Below are 23,133 nucleotides of genomic sequence, written 5' to 3'. Positions count from 1 at the left end.
CTCTCCTACAGTCCTGCCAGAGACCCAGCAAATCCCACTTCACTGAGGCCGAGGGAAGGGACTTGTCCAGTAAGTGGCTGAACAGAGAGTGAAACTCGGCTGTGTCATCCAAAGCCCCCAGAACTTGTGACCTCGCAGCAGAGGGCGAGTCTCCCAGCCGCAGCTCTGCAAAGCACTCACCCTGGTCGCTGAAGCGCCGCTGCTTGGGGTTGGCTGAGACACTGCGCTGTACCTTGTGGGAAGGGGATGGAGCACTGCTATTGGTCAGATCGGCTGAAGGCCGGGGCTTCAAGGTGATGGCATCACCCTCCAGCTGCAAGAACAGAAAAGGGAGGGCAGAAGTCAGGCAGAAACGCCTATGGATGATCGCCCTGCCGGACACAAATCCACCCCAGGCTCACATAAGACACAGGCCCTGAAAGACCAATGTGCAACTGAACTCTCGTGGAGACACATGTGCCCCTACACAGACCCTGACAAACATAGCCAGAGACGCAGGACCTCCCGCAAAGATCCTGCCCTCAGAGAGGGATACACACTCCCCCAAGAACACACATCCAGACACAGAGACACCCCACCCCCCCATGCCTCCTGAGCAGGTTAAGAGGAGAATGAAAAGAGGGAGCCCACCACCACCAGGGGAGAGCAGGGTGGGGAGGCCATGAGTGCATGGGGGGACACGCAGAGGAACAACAGCCCCCCTCCAGAGACCCACGGACTCAGTCACAGACACGGTGATCCAGACGGGCAGCACGCTCATGAAGCCTCCAGATGCACAGACAGGATAGAAATACATGCCCAGAGCTATATACACCCAGACACGAGCACCAGGCAGAAGCAATACAGTCTCAAGACTCTTTAAGAAAGAGAGGGACCCGTGCGCCCACGGACCCATAGACGCACTCTTCCAGAAGGAGAGATACAAACATGTGGAAACAAAATTTCTACATCAAAACAGAACTGACCTGGCCAGACTGGCCTAGACCCAGTCTAACCACCACAGACCAAGCCAGATCTACTCACTCATGTGCAGACCCAGACCCAGGCCCAGACCCCACCAGCTTCCCTACTCATTCACTGATAGAGATCAGCGAAAGCAAAGACCAGAGGATGTTGGCTACCACAGCACATCTACTCAGAGAGGACCTTCCGCCCTCAACTGGAGCTAGAAGCATGGGGGTGTCACCACCAGCAGGGCTGGCCAGACCAGGGAATGGAGCGGGGGCACACACCTCAGAGCTCTTGTAGCCCAGGAGCAGATAGGTGGCCATCACCTCGTTGTACCTCTGGCCCACCAGCGAGTCCTGGATCTCTTCCCGTGTGTAACCCATGGACACCATCAACTCTGCATGGGGGGACGTACAGTTAAGGCTGGTCCCGACATCTATGCAGGCTCAACAGCAGCCCGGCCCAGCCTCACCTGTCCGCCGGGGGTCCTTGTAATCAGGGAGTGGCTCCACATAAGGCTTTAATTCATCATCTTCATGACCCACATTCATCCATCGATCTTTCATGATTTGCTGGGGAGCAAACGGAAGGGAAAGGGCAGAGAGGAGGGAGATTCAGCTTGAAAGTTTCCTTAGAAACCTGGGACTTCCCAGCCAGTGGGGTCTCGGCTGCTCACCTCTAAAGTGCCTCTCTTGCTGGGATTGAGAATGAGAAATTTCTTAAGCAGGTTTTCACAGTCTGTGGACATGTAGAATGGAATACGGTATTTCCCCCTCAGTACCCGTTCCCGCAGCTCCTGTAGGAGGGAAATTTAAATCAGCCCAAGGCCAAGAGAAGAAACCTAATATCGAGGCTCCGAAGAGCTTAAGACCGGCCAAGCAGATACAAATGAAATACAGTAGGAGGCAGAGAGCCCAGACTTGGCCCCTTCTCAGAGATGCGGTGAAGTCAAAGGCCCTGAGCCCTTTGGCCTGGCCAGCCCGTAGGCCTGAGGGCCTTGGAGGGCGAACGGGACACATGAGTGATCCCAGTCTGCTAGAAAAGAACTGAGGTTATTACACTGGGTGCAGAAGCCCTTTTAAATCGCTACCTTTTGCAAGCCCTTCTCTGAGGCTCTGGCATGGAAGAAATGTAGAGAAGTGGCGAAGGTGACAGGTTTGGGGTAAGACTGGAGGCCACGAGAGGAAATGAGGAATAAAAAAAATGATCGCGGCCTGCGCTGCACTCCACCTTGAGGTTCTGTCCGTCGAAAGGCAGGGACCCGCTGACCAGGGTGTACAGGATGACTCCCAGGCTCCACACGTCCACCTCAGGTCCATCATACTTTTTGCCCTGAAAGAGCTCTGGGGCGGCATAAGGGGGACTGCCACAGAACGTGTCCAGCTTGTTCCCAAAGGTGAATTCGTTGCTAAAGCCAAAGTCGGCAATCTTGATGTTCATATCGGCATCCAAGAGCAGGTTTTCTGCCTGGGAGGTAAGATGGAAGATGTAAGGGGACCAAGTGGAGCACACTAAGGCACTGGACAGGAAGGAGCTGAGGGTGGTGGGAAAACAAACAAAATCATCCCTAGTCTAGATCCTTCTTCACCAGCTCCAGGGCAGGCCTTCGATTGGTGTGAACAGGCTGAGCTGGAAGAGGGCAGAGCACGCTGCTCCTCACACAGGCAGCCATGTGAGAGCTGAGGTCTGCAGGCCCGGAGACGCCCCGAGCTGCGGAAAGCTTCTGGAGCAGGCCCGGGCCAATCACGGGCATCTGCGAGGACTCGGGCTGGGAGACTCCCAGGCAGCCCCGCACTCTAACGCCTCAGTGAAAGAGGTGAGTGCGTGCACATGCCTGCAAAGCAGCTGTGACGCGGCTGTGAGAACAGTCAACATTCCTCCCTCGCTCAGCCACCAGGCTACCTGAAGGGCCAGCACAGTCTGGAGCCCTCCTGCCATGCCTGGCAGCACTGGAAGGTGACGTGACGACTGAGAGGTAAAATAGCAGAGATCCTCTGCTCACTGGCTGGAATGGGATCCTATATTCAGCTATAAAGCCTAAATCGTAAGTAGCCCTAGGGGCTTCCTCATGGTCTCCAAACAATTCAAGGATGGAGTTTCCTTGAATAGTGAGGCCTGATAGTTACACGTCATGGTGAATGGAGGGTGAACCTGGCCCTGACTCGGGCACAGGGGGTAAGAGCACACCTTACCTTTAAGTCTCTATGGACAATAAACTTCTGGTGGCAGTACTGCACAGCAGACACTATCTGAAAGGAAGGAAGATGGGTTAGCCCAGGGCCACCTGAGGATAGGCCACAGGGGCTGGCAGAGCTGTGACCCCAGGACCTAGTTCTAAGTCGCCACATAGATATCAAAGGACCCTCAAAAGGCCACTTATAGACAGGCAGCCCCTACTTGTATGCCAGCCCAAAGGGCTGAGGTCGGGACCATACTCCGGGGAGGAAGTCACCCACCTGGCGGAATTTGGCCCGAGCCTCTTTTTCTTTCATCCTGCCGTGAGCCACTAGGTAATCGAACACCTCTCCTGCAAGAGACAGGGGCAGGTCTGGGTCAGAGCTTGCTGGGGCTGGGGGAAGGAGGCGCACAGCAGGAAGAGGTAGTTCCATACCTACCTCCACTGGCATACTCCATGACAAGGTAGAGCGTTTTTTCAGTCTCGATCACTTCAAATAATTTAACTACAAGAGAAAAGGCCAATCCAGGAGTCAGAGAAGTAGCAGGGGCCAGACGTCAAGCCCCAACATGTACAGGGCACCCTAGGGATAAAGTTCCCCCTTTCATACTCCACCTTCCCAAGGACATGTTCCTTTCAGAACAGCCACACCCCTAAGGACAGCTCTGGGTGCCAGAGACAGAGCTGGATGTAGGCCTGGGCGCCCCGGAAGCATCCTTGAAGATTCTGGGCTCCAGGAAGGAAGAAGCTCACGGGGAGGACCTCACGCTGGGCTACATGCTGGCATGTGGAGCCCTGCTGCGGGGGAAGAAAGGGATGACAGCTGGTTCTCACCTATGTTGGGATGATTCAAAACCTTCATTATTCTTACTTCGCGGAAGAGCTGGAAAATAAAATACCAGGGGTCAAGCCCTCAGGTCACATCCAAACAGAGCCACTGCTAGGATTCTTTTTCCAAAAGAGAAAACGGGCAAGGAAAAGAAATGTGGTAGTTGTCCGGGTCATCCATGCCCACCTTTGATGGCTGAGAAGCAGGTGAGAGGGGAGGAGGGCAGGAAGGGTCAGTGGGAGGAGCACTGGGCTCCGATGGCCTGTGCCGGAGGTGCAGCAGCTGGGTAAGCCAGCCACGCCCTCTGCCGCAGTCTACCCAAAATCCTGCCCCCGCACAGCAGGCAGGTTTGGTTGGGTTCCTCTGAAAGAGGGAGCGTGAACCATGTACATGAATATTCAGAACTGAAGTTCAGTGACAAAACCGACTCCGGCTTGGTCTGTGTGTGGTGGAGGGAGAGCTGAAGGGGGACCCCGTCATCTTCTGCTTTACAGAAGTCAGAGGGCTCTGCACTGGTGAGCAGGCCTTTCTCTCCTGGGCCTCTGGGTGGGGACAGAAGAAGCCACTCCTATATATAGCTGATGCCAATTTTAATCAAATCCACCTCCACACACTCACGCTCTCTTTGTGAAACAAAATCACGGACTCCAAACCATACATTTCCATAAAGAAAGATGACAGAAATGAACTCCATCCCCTCTGCGGGGGCCAGAGAACTGGAGGCGGGGCTTCTGTAACTTCCAGGCCTCACTATTTGCACAAAGAGCAGAACTAGTTTTGTTTTGTTTTGTTTGGGGACGGGGGTCTGGAGTATAGTTTATGAAATGAAGTGAACACTTTTTTTCCTTTAATGAGATCCCAGAGTGTCCGTGAGCTGGAAATGAGAAGAGGCAGGCTTCCCAATCTTCAGGAACCCGGTTCGGATCTTCGCGCCCTTCTCTTGCTGGAGCCCAGCAGTTGTCTTGGATGAAGCAGCAAAAAATCCTGAATAGCACCTCAGGGGTAGTAATGGGGAGCAGCAACGGCATGGGGTCTGGAGGCAGCTGCCGGGGTTCTTCCCCCGAGGAGGTGCTCACCTGGCCTGGAAGGGCCTTCTCCATGGACAGTATGGAGCTTTCTAGGCTTGTCTAGAACCCTGAGGGGGCTAGCTTCTCCAGTGTTCCTCATTTAGAGATCGTTGCTGGGATCAAATTTAAACAGAATGATTTGGCCAGAATCAGATTGGCCTTAGCAACAGAGTACGTTGAAAGGCTTTTAAAACGTCTACATTTGTCTGGTACTGGGCCTCTCACCCGGTCAGGGAGAAAAAGAGGTGGGAAATAAGACGGCCGGGCTGACTCTGGCAGTCACTGTGATGATGGCAGGCGGGCTGCTTCAAAGACCAAATAGCCCACACCAACCTGGGTCCTACTCTGTGGGGTCTGAGCCAACCTGTCAAGAGTAGCCATCTTTCCCTTCCTTCTGGAAAGCTCCAAGCAGGGAAGCCCTGGTGATGACAGCAATGCTCCCTTTAAACCAAAGAACTTTAAGGGGATCCCACAAATAATAAAAAATAGTAAACACTTTGGTTCTGGCTGTCATTGTCGGGGAACCTCAGCTCACACAGTGACTCTGAGCGCGTCTCTCGATAACAGCTCCCAACCCCTAGTCCCAAGCTGCCAGATGTCACTGTAGTTGACTCTGTTAGCACGAGGTTATGCCCTCTCCTAACTCAAACAACAGTGTGCTCATGAAAAGAAAACTTCAATCTGCCACAAGATGAAAAGCACCAGGTGAATCCAGGTCAGAAATGTGAACCGGGTTAGTGGGAGTATGAGGGCGCCAAAGAAATCTGACTTGACTGGAACAGGGGCAGCTTTGTGGGAGCCAGATGGGAGACCTCGTCCTCCCACTGGCTGCCGGAGCCCAGGATAGGGGCAGGGGCACAGAGTTCCCCGTTCTTCAACAACCAGTCACTGGAAGCTGTCCCCCTTTCACAAACGAAAGTCTCCTTTCCTCCATCCTACCAGCTTTTCATAGTTTCTTGAGCAGGGGACACGTGTTTCCACTGGGAGGGGTTCACCAACCAGCTAAGACAGACCTGTTTCCCACTGTAAGTCAAGGAGGGAAGGGAAAAGTCCAACCTCATCTACCTAAGACTACATGCACATGACTTTGTGACTTTTAGCCAAGAGGAGCCTAGAAGTGAGAAGGAAAATTGGGAGCACCTGTCCTTAGTCTGCACTCACTGTCAGAGGCATGAAATGAGTTTAGCTTCTAAAAACCCCAGTCTTAAATACTCATTCTCTAAAATGCAGCTGGCACAGAATCCAGGGGAAGGTTCCTATATCTTCTTATCCCTGTACTTCTAGAGCTACCCACCTTGGATCATTCCAGATCTTGGAATGTGTTTCTAGTAATAACTACAAACAAGTACTTTTGCATAGGGCTGGCCACAGGCCAGGAGATAGCGTGATATAGCAAGTAGGTCGGACAGGTAGGCCACGTGGCTAGGAGGGGGCAGCAAGACTCCTGAAGAGCCAGTGCTTGTACCAGGAAGCCTGACCGGGAGGTGCCAACACAGAGGAGCCAACAAAAAGTAGCAGCATCATAGAGAGAAATGGGGGGGACAGTGAAATGACCAGAGAGTTTAAAATGGGTATTCAAATGGGATCAGCAAATCACTGACCCCTGAGAGGCTTAAGAGACTGACAGGTGCTGTATACACTTACTTTCTGGAGGCTGGATGAGTTCAGCTGGGTCTTGTCAATGATCTTCACAGCTACCTGAAGATGGGACAAAAAAAAAGCCCAAGGTTACCTCTTCAATTGAGCTAAACCCAGGACTGAAATCTACTTTCTCCTTTCTATTTCCACCTCCTTTTTGTCCCATCCCTCTTGGCATCCCTATATCTTCAGATTTCATTTCTGTCTGACAAACAAGAGGTTGGCTGTGGTAGCAGTCCCACCACTACTTACAGGGGTGTCAACAGTTGGGCGATGCTGCCATGTCCTCAACCCTAGCACTCACCTCTTTCCCAGTCAGGATGTGCCGAGCCAGCTTCACCTTGGCGAAGTTACCTTTGCCAATCGTCTTGAGGAGTCGATAGTTGCCGATATGGGGCTGCTCGTCAGCAGAGGTGGCTGAGTTGCGGCCCCGCAGCATGTTGGACTTACTGCTGGGCTTGGAGTCGAGGTGTCCCAGGGTGGGCTGCAGGGTGGAAAACGCACATCTGTAACTGTGCTGCCCTTCCAGTCCCCACACCCCCTACCGCTCTGCAGAACGTGTAAAAGGCTGGGTGTGTCGGAGCCAATTCCAAGGAGCCAGCAGAAATGCGAAGAATCAAAGAATCATAAGACGAGTTAAAAGGGACAAGATGGTGAGAAGAGAGCCAGTCTTTCCTCCAGAAGAGCACAGCCCAAGGTCCAGTGCCAACACCCTGTGGGCGTTAGAGCTCAGGACCTGAGCTGTCCCGTCTGGCTCCACCGCCTGGCAAAACAAACCCCCACTGATAACCCAACAGCTCCTCCACCTCACGTGGGACAGCGCCTCCTACTGTCCACCCCGTTGCCTGTTCACTGTGAGAAGGCTGCATCTCACAGGCGCAGGAGCAGCACCACCAGAATGGCTTTGAAGCACTCACTGCCACCCAACACTTTACATTTACCTTCATTATTTCTCGCTTCGCACTGATTTGCTGTCTATCCCGATGGAATGGAAGCTCAAGATGTATCACTTACTCACGGATACATTCCAGCACCTAGACAGACTGGACTATGGTACATGCCCAATGAATACTTGTGCAACGAATGAACCGAATGACAGGGTCCAAGAGAGGCAACAGTATGCCCTCCTTAGATAACCCATCGCTCGGATAGGGTGTGAGGAGGCAGAAATGATGACAACAGCACTGAACAAGTACGTAAACATAACACAAAGAAGGTATGGTCCAGAAAAAATTATACACCCTATGAAGACTTGTATTGTTCTCAAAGGGCTAAGCATAGAATTACTATGTGACCCAGCACTTCCATTCCTAGAGAAATGAAAATGCGCATCCACACAAAACTCATACAATAATATACATTCATGATACCCATATTCATAATAGCCAGCAAATGGAAACACCACAAATGTCCATCAACTGGTGAACAGATAAACTGTGGAATATCTACACAGTGGAATATTTGTTGGCAATTTAAAGAAATGAAGCACTAACACACGCTACGACTTGGGTGAACTTTGAAGACATGATACTAGGTGAATGGAGCCGGTCGCAAAGCCCACATATTGTATAATTCCATTTCTATGAAATGTCCAGAATAGGCAAATCCACCGAGACAGAAAGGAGACTTGTTGAGGGCTGAGGACAAAGTAGGGTTGGGGGATTGTGGGGATGAATACACAGCTCTGTGAATTTACCAAAAGACATTTAACTGTACTCTTTCAATGGGTGAACCGTATGGTATGTGAATTGCATCTCAGTAAAACTGTTAAGACTCTGGTCTAAGTCTTGATTACAGCCCCGATTACCTCTCGAAGAACACCTGATGCCACTGCTCCAGCATACTGGGACAAAGCTGCTCCCAGAGCCTCAGCCCAGAACCATTCAGAGTGGCCATGGAATGACTTGCTACCACAAAGGAACTGTCCAGGGTTCCTTCCTGAGCAAGAAGCTTGCTTCCCCAACCAGTTGCTTTTCAGGCAGAAAACCAACAATAACACAAAATAAGTATCTACTGATGTTCTGCTTCTTCACTGTGTCAAGAGGGCTTTCCTTTCTCTCTGCATAGTAGCTTAGCTGCTGGCTGGTTTGGGATGAGCTGCTCAACTCAGATCCCAGAAGCACAAGGAAGAAAGAACTCACGGGTATGGTAGACTCTGAAGGGAGAGGTTCCTGACATCTTTTAACCTCCTTGGCCCTTCAGGGAGCGTTCTCTCCTCTGCAAGTCAAAGTCCCCAAAGCCTCTGCCATCCGTCCACTCTGGACCGTAGCGCTCTCCTGCGCTCTGGTCTCCAGGCACCCCGTAGTTCACCTAAGCCTGGCTGGTCCTCAAACAGCATTTGCTAGACCAGCAGATTTCCAAATACCTGTTTTTATTTTCCCTCCAAAAGGAACTCTAGGGTTCACACCCCTTGAAGAGAAGGACATTTCTAGGCCTTGCTGGTACTTGCACTTGGGTGAGTCTACCAAAGAACAATTCCCATCCATCAGGGTCCCGAACGCCTGGCTTCCATGGCCTACTTCGTCTCAGCCCCATCTCCCTGCAGGTGCCACCTGTCTGCCTCCCGCCCCGCCCACCTGAGGGGCCAGAAACAGGGAAAACCTCCCCTCTGCCCCAACTCCTACGAGAGGAAGATGAGTGGAAAAGTTTCCTTGGCAACCTCGAATTCACTTCCTTAGATTCTTGTCATGCCCCTCTTTTCTGAGGAGATGACGGCAGTCACCAAGTCCTCAAAATTCGGAATAGGGATTCAATGTCTACCCGAGGATTTGGGCCCTCTGCCTGTCTGAAGCCCCACCGGGGAATCCTGCTGCTTGTCCTGCACTGCGCTCTGTCCATCCCTCTTGGTGTCACTGGCCCCAGGGGCTGGTCTGTGTGGCACAGCAGGACAGCATTCCCCGCCAGGCTCAGCTACATGCTGGACTTCAAGGAACATGAACAACCACAAGAGGGGCTTAAGAGTGTACATGCCAGAGACAGACTGCCGTGTCCTAAATCTGCCACTTACTCAGCACATGTTAACTTTATAACGATCAACGCCATCCTTAAGAGGGAGAAGAGATTATTACAAAGGGGGAAGGAAAGCATGCAAAAGATTAATGGCGTGATCACACCTGACGGAGCCGGCAGATAGTCTGGGGAGGTCGAAGAACTCTGTCCAATAGAACTTGACCGCCTCACTTACCAGTGTTAGCTTCCCATCTGTAAAGTGGCAATAAAATATTCCCTACTTCATATTGGGTAGATGAGAGAACACGCATAAAATGCTTCACCCGACGGTTAGTCAGTAAAGAGCAACCATTACTGCTATTATTTCTAGTTCCCAAATATTACCGTCCATAAAGCCAGAAGTCTCACTGTCAACAAGACTTCCGCATCTACATCAAACCCTTCTAAGCCAGCTGCAGCGCAGACAGAGGCCGACAAGAGATGCTATGGCCCTTCCTGCTGGAGAAAGGTCCAGGCTGGGTGTCGGCCACCCTCCCGTCCGGCCCCCGTTGCCAGCCCACACTAGCACTCCTAGTCTTCCCAGAGGGGACTGGACGGGGCAGATGGGAAGGGCTGGTTCCACAACGCTAGGTGTTATCGGGACAGTTAAGAGAGAAGATTCTGCTTGTCCAGGACCCAGAGAAGCAGAGGACACCGGTGTGTGCTCTTTGATTCCCTGCTCTAAAAGCCGCCCATTCCCCTGTCAGGACTGAAGCACCAGCTCTCGAGACTCCGAGCGTGCAGTCCCCTGATCCCCTTGCCTCTTCTAGGCTGTACGATGTCTCCCACAGCAGGGATGGGGGAGGGGGCGAGGAAAGCCCACAGGCAGGAAGGACAGCAAGGAGAGAGTCTCCAGTAGAAGATGCTTCTCTGACCCGGGCCCCACGCGAGGCCACTTCCCGGAGGGCTGACAAGGAGGTAAGCGAACGGGGTGGCTACTACGGAGTCCCTTCCATGGTTCCGCTTAGGTGCACTCAGCCTGGACCCAGACCTCGTCAACAGGATGGAGGGCTGAAGACCAGCTGCCCTTGAGGGCCAGCTAAGCAGGTCCTGGCTAAAGCCACGCTCTCCCCTCTACCTCGATCCTCCTTGCTTACAGTTAAGATACGAACACCAGACATTCCCAGAGCTCTGGCCGACATCACACCCAGGCAGGTCCCAGAGGTCTGAGGGCATTTGTGGAAAGTGAACCCCAGGGCTCCCAGGCAGCCTTCAGAAGGAAAAGGGGTCACCCTTTGGGGCAATATTTGGAATCAAATGGTACACCACACAGGCCTGGTTCAGAAGTAGGGCCTAAACAGTTTTGGGGTCCTTGGTAGAGGGGAGGAGAGACATAGGACGTGAGGGATAAAAGAAAAAGAGTCCCACTTCCAGTGGGCCCTTCAACCTGGGATCTCGTAGCTCGGCCCAGGCGTGGTGCCAGGTTTGCCCGGAAGACAGTCTCCACCCCGAGAGGCCCAGCGCTGACTCAGGTAGGCAGGGCCCCTTCCCTAATGCTGGAGGCTCCCACCGTCAGTTCGCCCCTGGAAAAGCTCTGCTTTGGGGCTCGGCATGCACAGCTGGCCTCGAGTGTCCTGAGGCTTCCCCAGGACTGGGAAAGGGCTAAACTGGGAGGGGTGACAAGTGTTCCCTGGCCAGGGGCAAAGTAAGCCCAAGCACTGTGGAGTGGAGGGAGAAAAGTGTCCCTTGGGCACTAGCCCTGGGCCTAGAGCCCAGTCTCCCCTCACTGGAGTCCCAGAGTGGGCCTCTGCCGTCACCAGCCCCTTCCTCTCACTCAGGCTGAGCCTGCTGACTTGATCTAAGGGGAACTCTCCTAGTGGCCACTCTTCCCTTCCTGGCCAATGACTCTTTCTTTATCCTTACCCTGAATTTGACTACCCTCTGTCAGTGCCTGGCTCCCTTTAGCAATTCTTTACAGATCCTGTGTTTGGGTGGGAGAGAAGAAGGAGGCAAGGGTGATCTCAGAGCAAAAAAAAAGGGGAAAACATACCCGGCTGGAGAAAGGGACAAGGACTACCAGCGACTTCCATTCAGCAGAACCCACAGCAGAACCTGTCAGGCAGCGAGGGCAAAGTACAGAGGCCGGGAAGAGCCAGGCCCAGGGCGGGGGCTGCGGCTCCACCAGCCACCCTTACTCAGCCGAAGCAGGCGACACCTTCCACCACCTCCTCAGTGAAAAGTAGCGAAGCAGCCAGGCCCAGCGGCTCCTGCCTGGGAACCTGGACTGTGTCGCAACCGAAACCACCACTAGTAGAGAGAGACCAGGCTTGGCAAGGAGAGCAACGGGTGCAAAGCCCCGCGGCTTCTCTCGGGCCAGGGCCTAGTGGCCAGGAAATGCATGCACTTCAGGATAGTACACCAGGAGCCAGGTGGGAGGAAAGGGGCAGGAGGGGAACAGGAAGGAAGGGAGACCGAGAGAGAAAGGGGCGGGTTTAGATCAACTTCCTTCTCCCTTCCCCTCCCCCTCCCCCTCCCCGGAAGTGGGCTGCCCCACCCTCCCCAAGGTGCTCGGCTGGGTAACAGCTGGGAGAGGGTGAGGAGGAGACGCAGTCCAGCCAAGGCTGTCATAAAGTCTTTATCTCACTTGCAGCAGGTGCGGAGCTGGGTTAGGGCTCAAATCTGCTGTGGGGCGGGATGGGGCAGGAAGGAGTACGAGTGAATGAGACCTGCTGACCCAGACAGGGGCAAGGCCAGCAAGTCACCCCCTGAGAACAAGGGTAGGGGAGGCGCTGGGCAGAAAGCAGCCATCCAACAGTGGCAGATGGACCTCCTACTCCATGAAAAGCTGCGTTTAACCTTAGAAAAATGCATATCCTACTTACAAACTACTTTGGACATAATTTCAGGGGGCCTGGGGAATTTGAAGCCCCTTAGAGGTCTATGGGTTCTAGACTAAGAATCTTTGTCATTGACAAGAGAATGAGATGTTTAACCCTAAATTTTGCCCAAAGGCTGGGTAACAAACCAAATGTCCCTCTGAGTCCCTCCCAGCCCTGCTTCTGGGAGGGCCTAGGGGCAGCAGGGGCGGCAGTTCTCACACCTTCCTCACACCTTCGCCCTGCAAAGCCCCTGCTGACTGTGGAGCCCCTCCTTGGCCCCCGCTGTGTTCTAGTCCCCGCCTTTCTTCCGGTTCCCTGATCAACTTCGTATTCATTCTACTCCTCTTGGCTAGGATCTTTCCCATGAAGCAACTCACTGAAGACCACATGCTGCTAGGTCATAATTCCCTCTAGGGAAGGGCAAAAGCTCCTCTGTGCCCAGCACCTGAGCACAGACACCTGGAGACCATGCTTCTTCCGTGTTTGCCTTGCACACGACATTCAACATTTCTGATACCACCGTCAGCCAGCACATACTTCCTGTGTTCTCCACACCAGAAAGCACCCATTTTAGAGATAGGAAACTGAAGCACAGAGGTGAAGAGACTTGTCCAAGGTCCTACAGCCTCCCATGCAGAGCTAGGACTGGAGCCCAGGGCTTCCGTGCCTACTTCATCACTCTGCTGTCCCCTTTACCAGCTCATCAACTCTTCTTGATGCTTAATCTGCTCTCCCTCCCCACCCCCCCAGCAAAGAAGATAAGTCCCTGGCTCTTCCTCCAGCCTAGAAGGGGCAAGATGTGAAGACGTGAGAAAGCTGCCTGGGACCACAAGAATGCCAATGTCAGGTTAAGGCCAGTGGTGAAGGCCTACCCAGGTGGTCCCATAGCGACCCTTCCTCTCACTCCTTAAAGTGGGCCTTGATCTCAGTGGAAGACGTCGGGGTTTATTCTGGACCCTGGGCCCAGGCTGGCCTGGGACCACCTGTGCCCCTTTACTCAGAAGCCAGAGTGGGATCAAACGGCTTTATTTCTCTAGTCGCTAGGGCTTTGCAGTGCGACGACGGAAGGATTGTTTCTCCAATCCTATTTTCAGGAGGCAGGAAGGGGATTTCTCTACTGAGAAAGTACCAAGCACTGACCTCAAAGAGAGGCTGGAGAGAGATGGGGTAGGACTGAGATGAAAAGTCACGTGGCCCTGGCAAGTCACTAGTTCTTTAACCCTTCCTCCTTCACTGCATCCAGGAGCTTTCTTTGCACCCTTTGATCCCCAGCAACTGTCATTCTCAACTGCCAACAGTCAATAAACCAGTGGAGCATTCTGGGTAGGAGAGATCTTATAAAGCTGTGGTAAGCACTGACCTGCAGAGAGGATGGATGCACTTCCCACCCCTGAAATTAACTGTGATAGCTCCACCTAGGACCCCCACCTACCCTTAATACCCCATTGTAGAGGGGAGGTGGGGCTGTGTCAAACTCAAAGGGCTATTCCCTTTTCCCAGCCAGGGTGGGTACCTCCCTAACAAAGGAGACCAGCAGAGCCTGCAGCTGAAGCACAAAGCCAAAAGCAAGGGTAAGGTCTCTGCCCTTTACTCTCTGAGCTACAAGCCTCACCACAGAGCGGGGAGACCGGCACTGCAGCCGGGCCTCAAAGCAGCCACAGCTGAAGCCGGGGCCTGCCTGGGAAGACCAGCAGGCAAGAACCTGGCAGGAGATCAGAATCGAGCCACCTCCAGCTCACTCCCCTAGGTGCATGGACGCCACGATGCAATGAGCACCCCGCAGTCTCCTGTCTTCAGAGCCACCTGGAATGCTGGGATCCTTTTCAGACCCAGTGGATTCTACTGAGTAACCAGAGCCTCAGAAGCTTTCAGCACCACTTCACTCCTGAGAATCTGCTCACCGCGTTTGGTCTGTATCTCACTCCCCAGTTACTATTGGGGATTCAGCAAACCTTTGTTGAGTGCCAAGCCAGAGCCAGTTGCAAAGTTCAGAGAGATCTGGTCCTGGCCTTCTAGAAACTTGGAGGAGGGGAACTGCACATGAGACTCACTTCGGTATCTCCGCTTGCTGTGTAAAGGGAGGTGGGACAGCACAGCAAGGCTCTGGAGGCAGACGGACCTGGGCAGGAGCCCTGTCTTTGCTCCTTACTAGCTGACTGAACACGAGCAAGATTACTTGACATCTCTAAGTCTCAGTTTCCTCACCTGAGACATGAGGACACTAGCTATAACCACTTCGCAGGATCGGTGTGACTATGAAATGAGGAAATTCGCACAGTGCTGACCATGGTGTCTCCTGTGCGATAAGGTTTCGGCAACGTTTCCTACGACCTCTCTTCACTTTCGGGCAGGAACCTTTGTTTCCCAGCTCAAGGGGTCCTCTGAGACAACTAGCAGTGCAGCAAAGCTGGTACTCCTTCTAGTATCAGGAGAAGTCACATTTCTACCATGGCTGGGCTGTCACACCAAAAGGACCCTTTCCTAACAAAACCACTCGGGCCAAGAGGAGCGGGTGAATGAGAAGGCAGCCACGCCTCTGCCCTCCGAGTAGCCAAGAGGAGGAAGGTGTGCCTGTTCTTCCCTTCCTCAACAGCTCCTTAACTCCTTCCTCCCAGAGAAGACCCAAGAAACAGCTGACATACCCGTACCACATGGTGCCAAGGGCTGGGGGAAGCACACACTGCCAGCCTCGCACTCCATTCAGCTCCTCCCCTACCAGTGAGTTACTGTAACCATGGAGACCAACAAGTTTCTCCATATCACAGGAGCACGCCAGCCTGCCAGCAGCCCTGAGCTCTGGGGGAGGCAGAAGGCAGCCTGCAGCAGAAAGGTTTGGCTCACTTTACAGAAGATTGTGGGGAGCTGATGGAAACTAACCAGTGCAGCTGAGGTGCCTGGGCCTCCCTCTAACTTCCCTTTCTTTGCCAAGTAATTTATGTTTTTAGCACGCTGTCTGGCTGTATCTGGTGTGGTGGTGAAGGGCGTCCTCTGGAGTTAGACCTGCGGTGGGACCCCAGCTCCACCACTCTGGCTGCGGTGTAGGAAAGGGAGCAGAACCACGGTATGAAGAGCTACACAGATACACACGCACTCAATGTAAAGCTCCAGCTATCATATAATGCCTTCTTTTAAGTGATCCAGGTAAGTAAACCCTCTCATCCCTTGTTTATCCTCAATCCTTTTGTTCAAAGAGTTCTCCAGACACCTTCTTAGCTAAGAGTGATCTTTCCCGTCTCCGGACTCTCCCACTTGTTGTACCCATCCATCTCTTCTGACTCTACGTCTCCATGCGCTCTGAGCAGTCAGAGCCAGAGTCTTACACGCCTCTGTGCTAACGGTGCTTGCACCTAGATAGCCCATGTTAAAATACTTATGGAATCAAAGTAGTACAACTTTCTGATCCTACCCTCTCCCCTCCCAAGGAGATAAATAAAACAAGGGCAGAGGAAGGAAGATCAAACCTCTTGTCATGAGACCCCCTTCCTCTCTTTCAAGGCATCAGTTGCCCTTTGAAGTTGGTTGGTTACTGTCACTCCCTCCCACTAGGGAACACTACAAAGGGAGGGACCCTGGTCTGTCTGATTCACAGCCCACAACGATGCCTAAGCACAGAGAAGTAGTATTCAATAAAGTACTGAACAAATAAATGTGTACAAAATGAGAAAACGTGCTGGGGCATCTTCACGATGGCTCCAGGATTCACACCAAAAACCCGCACCAGTGTACGCTGCAGACAATAATATCCGAGGGGAAGTGGCCTCGAGATCTCCTGTCCCAAGGATGGATGCCATCTATGGAGTGTCGCTTCCACTACCAAGCTTTCTCAGGTGGTGCTAAGGCTCTTGGTGCTGTCTCCTGACACAAAGCTTGAGGCAAAGATGGTAACCAAGGTGAACTGTTAACAGATTCAGAATACAGGCACAACCCAGGACCAGAAGAGCCCCCCACCCCCTTCCCCCCCACACACCCTCATCTCTGGCCCCGCCTCAATCAAGCCCAAGCCCTCCTCTCACTACACTGGGGGAACCCTCTCCTCCGAACTCCCTGCTGTCCAAGCACCATCAGGCCCTCCCACTTCAGACAGTTCTCTCTGCCTCTCTCCAGTCAATCCCTCCACTGCTTTGCTATCAAAACCATTGTGTCTTGCTGTGACAATGGAATGCTGCTGGAGCCATTCTCGGAGCTCTTGATTTGGGGAAGCAACAGTGAGTGACTTGTAGACGTGTGGGAGACATTTATGTTTGCCACGCTGAGAGCTCTGCTTTCATATTTCCTCCTTGAACCAGCGTGCTGTTTATAAAGCCCTGTTGACCCTAGAAGGCCAAAAGAAGTCACCAACACACACCTGCCCCCTGTCCTGCTGCACACATCAGCATTCCCATCCTGCCCCTCCCCACTCCCCAAACTGCCTCCTGGTACAAAAAAGCAAAGGAACTAAAAACGGCAGCTGGGGAGCTCAGTTGACTCACCCAGCATAATCATCTCCTCCCAGAATCTCCCATCTTCTCCTAGGGTTTTTGCCAACACAAAGTAAAAAAGAAGCACGAGATCTTAAAAAAAAAACAGCGTTTATGCAACAGCCTTTCTACCTGGGTGCAGATTTAACCCTTTGTCTCTGCCCTTTCCAGTGCAGTTTCCTTAAACCCAGCCCCGCGCTGGGACACAGGCCTTCCGAGTCCTACCCAGCCCAGCCCCACTGGAAGGTGCTGAAAAGGCACGTGCCTGCTCCCACTCCGTCTTCCTCTGGAATTGGAAAGGGAACTGCCGACCTACTCCTCCAGTTTCAAAGAGGGAGCCGAAGGAGGAAATGTCAGAAAAAAACACGGGGATGAAGTCTGCTGCCCCGGAAGTCGTCGTGGCCGGAGGTCAGACTGCAAACAGAAGAACAGACCGTGACCACCGCTCTCACCTCAGAACTGTCCCCACCTAGCTGGGCTGCAATGTGGCTGCTCCACTCAAGTGACCGCTAAAAATCCAACTGGCTGCTCTTTCCATAAGCAAAACTCCACCGGGCTGTCCCTGCTCATAGGCGGAAGTGTTATCTTCTTCCTACAGCAGACAGATCGTTAAAAACCCAAGCAGGTAACGGCACCTGTTTCCGGTGCTAGGTGGCAATGGGTCAAGTCAGCCCAAATTGAGAATTCAGTCTCACCTGTCCCTCAGAACCACCATGAAAGACGAGTACAGCTCTCTAGCAACCTTTCTGGGTAGGAAGTGGAGTATCTGTTTTTTTTCTTGTCATTGTCATTTGGCATCCAGAAGGACAATTTACTTTTGTGATAGATGGTGCTATGGCTGCAAAGTGATACGAACACTTCCACAAGGCATATGCAAATCTTTTGCAGCATATTAGCCAAGAAATCCCCAACTTACCAAAAATTCCGTTCTGAGGAGGAACTATTTATCCACAGAAACACGTTACAAATGGAGTCTGTGTTCTCAAGGTAGCCCATGAGGGCCCACCATTGTACCTGAAATAGTGTATTAACTATACTTAAGATTTTAATCATAGTCCAGAACAAGGAAATTGATTCAGTGTTCCCAAGCGAACATATCTTTGTTTTCTAAGCAGCATGGGCAGCAGAAATGGGGGCTCCCTAACCTTCAAACCCTGGGTGAAGGCTTGAAACAAGAGGACTTGAGGTGAGGGAGGGGGACTTCAAAGCATTTGAGGTGGCTGGGAAGGAGGGAAGGTCTAAGGAGATAGGAACCCAGGTGGAGATGAGGCTCAAGGAAAGGAATTTTGACTGCGAAGTGCCTTACAGGAGAGGAGAGCTAATTAAGGAAGACCAGGTAGAACTTATAGAGAAAAAAATGGGGGCCTTGGACAGTCCCCTGACATATCTGGAGCAAAGGCTCTTTAGAACAGTCTCTCTGCTCGGCAACTGAAGCCGGAGATATACCTCATGTCTACCTCGCCGTGTCTGTCGCTGCCACTGCAGTCTCAACCCTGGGCCGAGGGCAGAGACTGCTGGATCCTGTTACTAAGTGGCTGTGACCTGGGCAGGTGCCTTGGCTAGCTTGCCTGATAGAGGAGGACTCACTGGTCAGAAGTTAGGTGGAGAAGATTGGAAAGCACAAGCTTCTCAGTGAAGCTGAGTACGTGTCAGCTTCTGACTTTAGACCTGTGTTGCCTCCCAAAGCCAAACACTGTTATCTTCTGGTGGCGATGACAATTCTACTCCAGGAAGCCCCTAGTTGTCTGTGCACTTGGCCTAGGAGCAGAGTACGGTAAATGAGATGACAGCCATTTTCCATGACAAGTGCCTTTGTAAAAAGCACTTTTTATAGTTAATTCATCTTTCCAGAGAGAGTCTGATTGTCCTGGTTTCTAAGAGAAGGGAGTGGTCCAGAAAAGGCCGGCTTGGCGCTGGCCAAGGCAGCAGGGAGACGTGCGTTCGGACCAGTGTTGGGGGGTCTGGGCTTTCTGACCTCCGTGATTGATATAAACCTGGGAGTAGGACTCTGGCACAGATTAGCTCATGTGCTGGTGGAAGCCCAGGCGGTGCTGGGAGGAAGGGGGCCACTTTCGGGCATTGTTCGATGTTATTACACAGACTATAGACAAGACGATGCTGGTTATTGTGAAGGAGGCAAGCAGCCAAGTCTGTAGCTCTTCACCTCCAAATTCACTCAGAGGTCAGGGAAGAAAGGATGGCTCTACAAAAAGCAATATAGATCCTCCCCCAACAAATCCTGAAGGGCAGCTCTAATTGCCAATAGGCATGGTCACTTAAATAAAGACCTGAAGATTGAGAGGAAAAAATGCACCCAGGATACCTCTGACCAGAAGAATCTAGCTGGGCAGAAGGCCACTGCTACATATTCTGTTATGGCCAGTCCAAACAACCACCAAAGACCGACCCAAGCACATAAAGGGGTCTCTACCAAGAGAAGGTGTTAAGGCACAAATTATCAATTATCCAACACCATCCAAAATACTTAGAACAATGCCTGCATATACTAAATGCTCACAACATGCTAGCTATTATTATAATCCCAAATGCTTTCCTAACTCATCTGTCAATTACCAGAAAAAGATATGGCTTGGGGCTCTAACTTCTTTCCCCAATGATACCGCAAATGCTCTCTATTTCTAAAAAGAGATGGATCTTTTTGAACTGGCCTAAGAGAGCTCTAGAGTCAGAGGCCAAGATCTGGTCATCAATTTTCGCACGGCTTGGACTTGAACTTGGGTTTCTTGCAGAGCAGAAAAGGCTCAAATGTTTTTTTATCCCCTCTACTCTCTCCTGATAAGAAACACTTCAAACATATATATCTCACCCTAGGAGAATCCAGAGTACACAACACAGCTCCTGATATATACAATGTCAGCAATTGTGCCAAGATTTTCTAGATAATCTGAACTTGGAAATTTTGCAAATTAATAGTCACAATGGGAAATGTGAGTAGCATTTAAGAAATACACACGCACAGAGTGTGGCTAGCATCCCTACTTGTTATGTACTGAGAAGTGCTGCCTCTTCAGTAGTGAGGTAAAAGAAACCTGTTTTGGGAGGAGGGGTGAAAACTTAGCTGCACTCCCAGCACCTAAGTGTCTCTGGCTTGGAGACTCAACAGCCTCTGTGGCAGCCAGGGTCCCACCGCCAGCTGCCCTTCACACAAGACAACGAGATCACTGTCTGGGCAGGTGGGATTTTTGGTGTTGGGTTTTGTACCCCATGAACTGGCGTGCATCTGTCAGAGGGGCAGTTTCCTGAACCAGCTGCATGTCCTGGGTCCCGGCAGACTGGATGTGAGCTATAGCAGAAAGATAAACGAGATGCTAGGAGTAGGAATTCAGGGATAATAAAGGCAAGAAGGAATGAAATTGTCCAGCTCTCTTTTTCTCACTCCTGTCAATGGGAGCTGACTTTTCCTACCTGACCCTAAGGATCACAATCGCTTCCATTTACCCTCCTGGCCGACCCAGTCTTCCTCCTGGCATTTCCACCTCTTCACCCTGACAGCTGTACCACATCAAGTGACTGTGGTATCTCAAGTTGATGCTGGTTACCCCATGAAGAGATAACTAGGGTCATGTGAGCTGGCCTGACATGTTCTGCTGCACTTGTTTATAGGCAAGAGGATTAAAACAACCTGTCAGGGGAGGGGAGGGGGCAAACCCTTATACAGGGCCAGCACTGGGAACACAGCACAGAGGCCTCCCGCCAAGAAATCTTTTGCTCAAATATAAAGCAGAAATCTCTCACCAAATGCCAAACCAGCTAACTATGCCAAATACCACTCACTTATGATCCAGTGACCTTGAGGCACTGTTCGATTTTTTCGATGTTCTTCGTATGAAAGGTTTGGGATTTTTTAGGGGGTGGAGAGACTACAGGGATGAGTAATACAGGACCCCATCAAGAGCCTCAAATTAAGTTAATATGGAAGCAAAGCCTTCCTGGCCCACCAAGAAATGTGGTGTAGGGCTTAAGAAAGAGGGAGCTTTCAAGGGTATATTTGGATAAAGAAAGCAATCGTTCTTAGATTCCTAAATGCCCAATCAAAAATCTAACTACCAAAACAGAACTTCCAATGACCATTTCTCACCCTATTCAAAGTCAGAACTGGGAGACAAATTAGGGACAGCTCCAGGTCACACGGGCTCAGGCAGCAGGGAGTCTGCAGACCAGGTCAGGGCTGTTCTGACCAGAGGGTCAACCTGACAATGACAGCACTAGCCATAAGACACAGCAAGAGGGGCAGACAGTCAGCCCCTGAGCCTGTGGCTCCGGGTAGTCTAGGATCTTGACAGTGATTCTGCAGATGCTGGGCCCTGGCTCTGCAAAATTAGATTCTTTCTCCAAAGCTCCTCCGCAAAACCATTTGTCACAGCCCCTAAATAACCGATCCTCCCCTCAGCAAGCTTGGGCTGCTCTGCGGGGTCTCTGCCTTAGGCACTCAAGCCTTAGCAGCAAGAGGATGTTTCCATGTGGGTGTTCCCATGGCTGGCTGAAGAGTTCAGCAGAAGAGGGCTAGGGTGGTATCCTTTCTCTAGCCAGAACACAATATGCCCGCTGGTCACCTGCGCTCCCTCTCCAACATGCCCTTTCTACCAAAGGAGCAGCTACCACTTTCCTAACCTTCCTATGAAAACTGAAGGTAGTAAGTCCAGCTTAAGAACTAAAGCAACTGGCTTAGGAAAAAAGGGATATTGTGCTGCAAGGGATTCCAAGATTAAACTCCCCGTCCACCCACCAAGCTCTTCGGAAGAGCAGAGGTGTTTAGAAGCGTCTTCTATTTCTCTACACGTTAGAGAACAGGGTGGCCTTAGGCAGACACACACCTGGGTGGGTCGCCATCTCCTCCAAGGAGCCCTGGTCTCCCGAACACCAGAATAAGTCCACACCTGCCGCGGAGGAGCAGGCCGGGCCAGTAACGTGCTTCACATACTCACACGTCCATTAATCTTCCTCCAGATCGCTGCTGTCATGCAGAGCAGTGAGGTGGGCTGAGTCCGGCTCAGAGGCTCAGAGCCAGTCACTCCAGTTTGCCTGGCAGTGTTGAGGGTGGGGGGAGGAAGGGAGATCATGATTCTGTTTTCAAGCCCCACCCCTAAAACCAGGGAGGGAAGCAGCTGGGTTCCCGTTTCAGGAGAGCTCCACTCTCTGGACACGACAGAGCCAACCAGCTGCGGGAGAACCCTGGGGAACATGCACATCAAACACACTGGGAAAAGGAGGGGAACCAACCGGGCAGGAGCAGGTTGGTCTCCTGCCAAGAACTTTGAATGGTACTCCTATCAGAACTGGAACACAACAGGAGGTGGGCAGGTTTACGGTCTCTGGGGAAAGGCAGTGGGAAATGGCAAAAGCAGGACGAGCATGGGAACCAAACTCGCTCCCTGGCAGGAGAGGGGACAGCCCAGTTGTCTACAAGGGCAACATCCATACGTGGTCAGAAGTGAAATGCCGTCCTATTATACCCTTCCGAGGCGGAGGGCCCACACTCCGAGTGTAGACTGATTTTCCCACGCTTTGCTGGCTGTGTCCTGGACCCTACAGTTTGGAGCACGGTCATTTCTACAGGCCTCTAAGTTAAGGTCTGCCACTCATGCACTTGTGCCCAACTGCCACCGAACGGAGGGAAGGAGGACTCTCACTGGCTGTGTTGTGCAATCTAGTCCGTCACCAAGGGCAGAGCAGAAGCTACAGATGACGGACCCTCCCCCAGGGAGGGGAGCGCTCTTCCTTTGCCAAAGCTCAGCCCAAGGCTGCCACAGAGAGGTGCTGTTTAGCGAGAGAAAGGTCTGTGAGGAGTGGCAGGAGGGATGCCCACCAGATACTTCCTCTTCCTCACCAACTGCTACCATCAGCCTCCACAGGCTGCCTCTGAAAAGCATGCAGAACCTATGGTGGCCGCAGTAGGCGTGAGCCACTCCCCTGTGAGAAGAGGGAAGCTGCTGCGGACCCCTGGGCCCAAGGAGGCCCCACGGTATCCTCAGCCGGCCCTGCCGCAAAGCTAAAACCATCCAGGACAGAAACCTAGAACGGCCTGCTCTCCACCCAACCCACACACAGAAAAACCAGTGCCTTTCACTCTACAACATGGTTGGGGGCGTGGAGCGGGGAGACACCAACAGTCATCTCAGCAGGGCACCCAACACTGGAAGTGGAAAGTGATGGCTTCGTATTCAAGGCACCCCTTAAATGCACACACACA

General features: G+C 52.1%; 1 protein-coding gene across 9 annotated transcripts in view; it reads right to left on the bottom strand.

The window, feature by feature from the left end:
- MARK2 (microtubule affinity regulating kinase 2) overlaps window positions 1-23,133 on the bottom strand; it is a 52,969-nt gene that overhangs the window by 8,348 nt on the left and 21,488 nt on the right. For 7 of the 9 annotated variants that reach the window (XM_023535838.1, XM_023535839.1, XM_011368694.2 and 4 more), the window contains exons 2-12: window positions 6,963-7,142; window positions 6,665-6,718; window positions 3,959-4,007; window positions 3,564-3,629; window positions 3,405-3,475; window positions 3,141-3,197; window positions 2,179-2,415; window positions 1,625-1,744; window positions 1,421-1,520; window positions 1,233-1,345; window positions 181-313 (exon numbers count right to left, since the gene is read on the bottom strand). In XM_023535838.1, the coding sequence (XP_023391606.1) occupies window positions 181-313; window positions 1,233-1,345; window positions 1,421-1,520; window positions 1,625-1,744; window positions 2,179-2,415; window positions 3,141-3,197; window positions 3,405-3,475; window positions 3,564-3,629; window positions 3,959-4,007; window positions 6,665-6,718; window positions 6,963-7,142 (1,180 nt within the window). Of the gene's footprint in view, window positions 1-180; window positions 314-1,232; window positions 1,346-1,420; window positions 1,521-1,624; window positions 1,745-2,178; window positions 2,416-3,140; window positions 3,198-3,404; window positions 3,476-3,563; window positions 3,630-3,958; window positions 4,008-6,664; window positions 6,719-6,962; window positions 7,143-11,636; window positions 12,053-23,133 lie in introns of those variants that run through there. The other 2 variants (XM_011368697.2, XM_023535840.1) reach the window with 2 other exon arrangements.

This window comes from Pteropus vampyrus, unplaced genomic scaffold (assembly GCF_000151845.1).
Source record: "Pteropus vampyrus isolate Shadow unplaced genomic scaffold, Pvam_2.0 Scaffold144, whole genome shotgun sequence".
NCBI classification, from domain to species: domain Eukaryota; kingdom Metazoa; phylum Chordata; class Mammalia; order Chiroptera; family Pteropodidae; genus Pteropus; species Pteropus vampyrus.
This window is presented reverse-complemented; position numbering and strand designations above follow the sequence as displayed.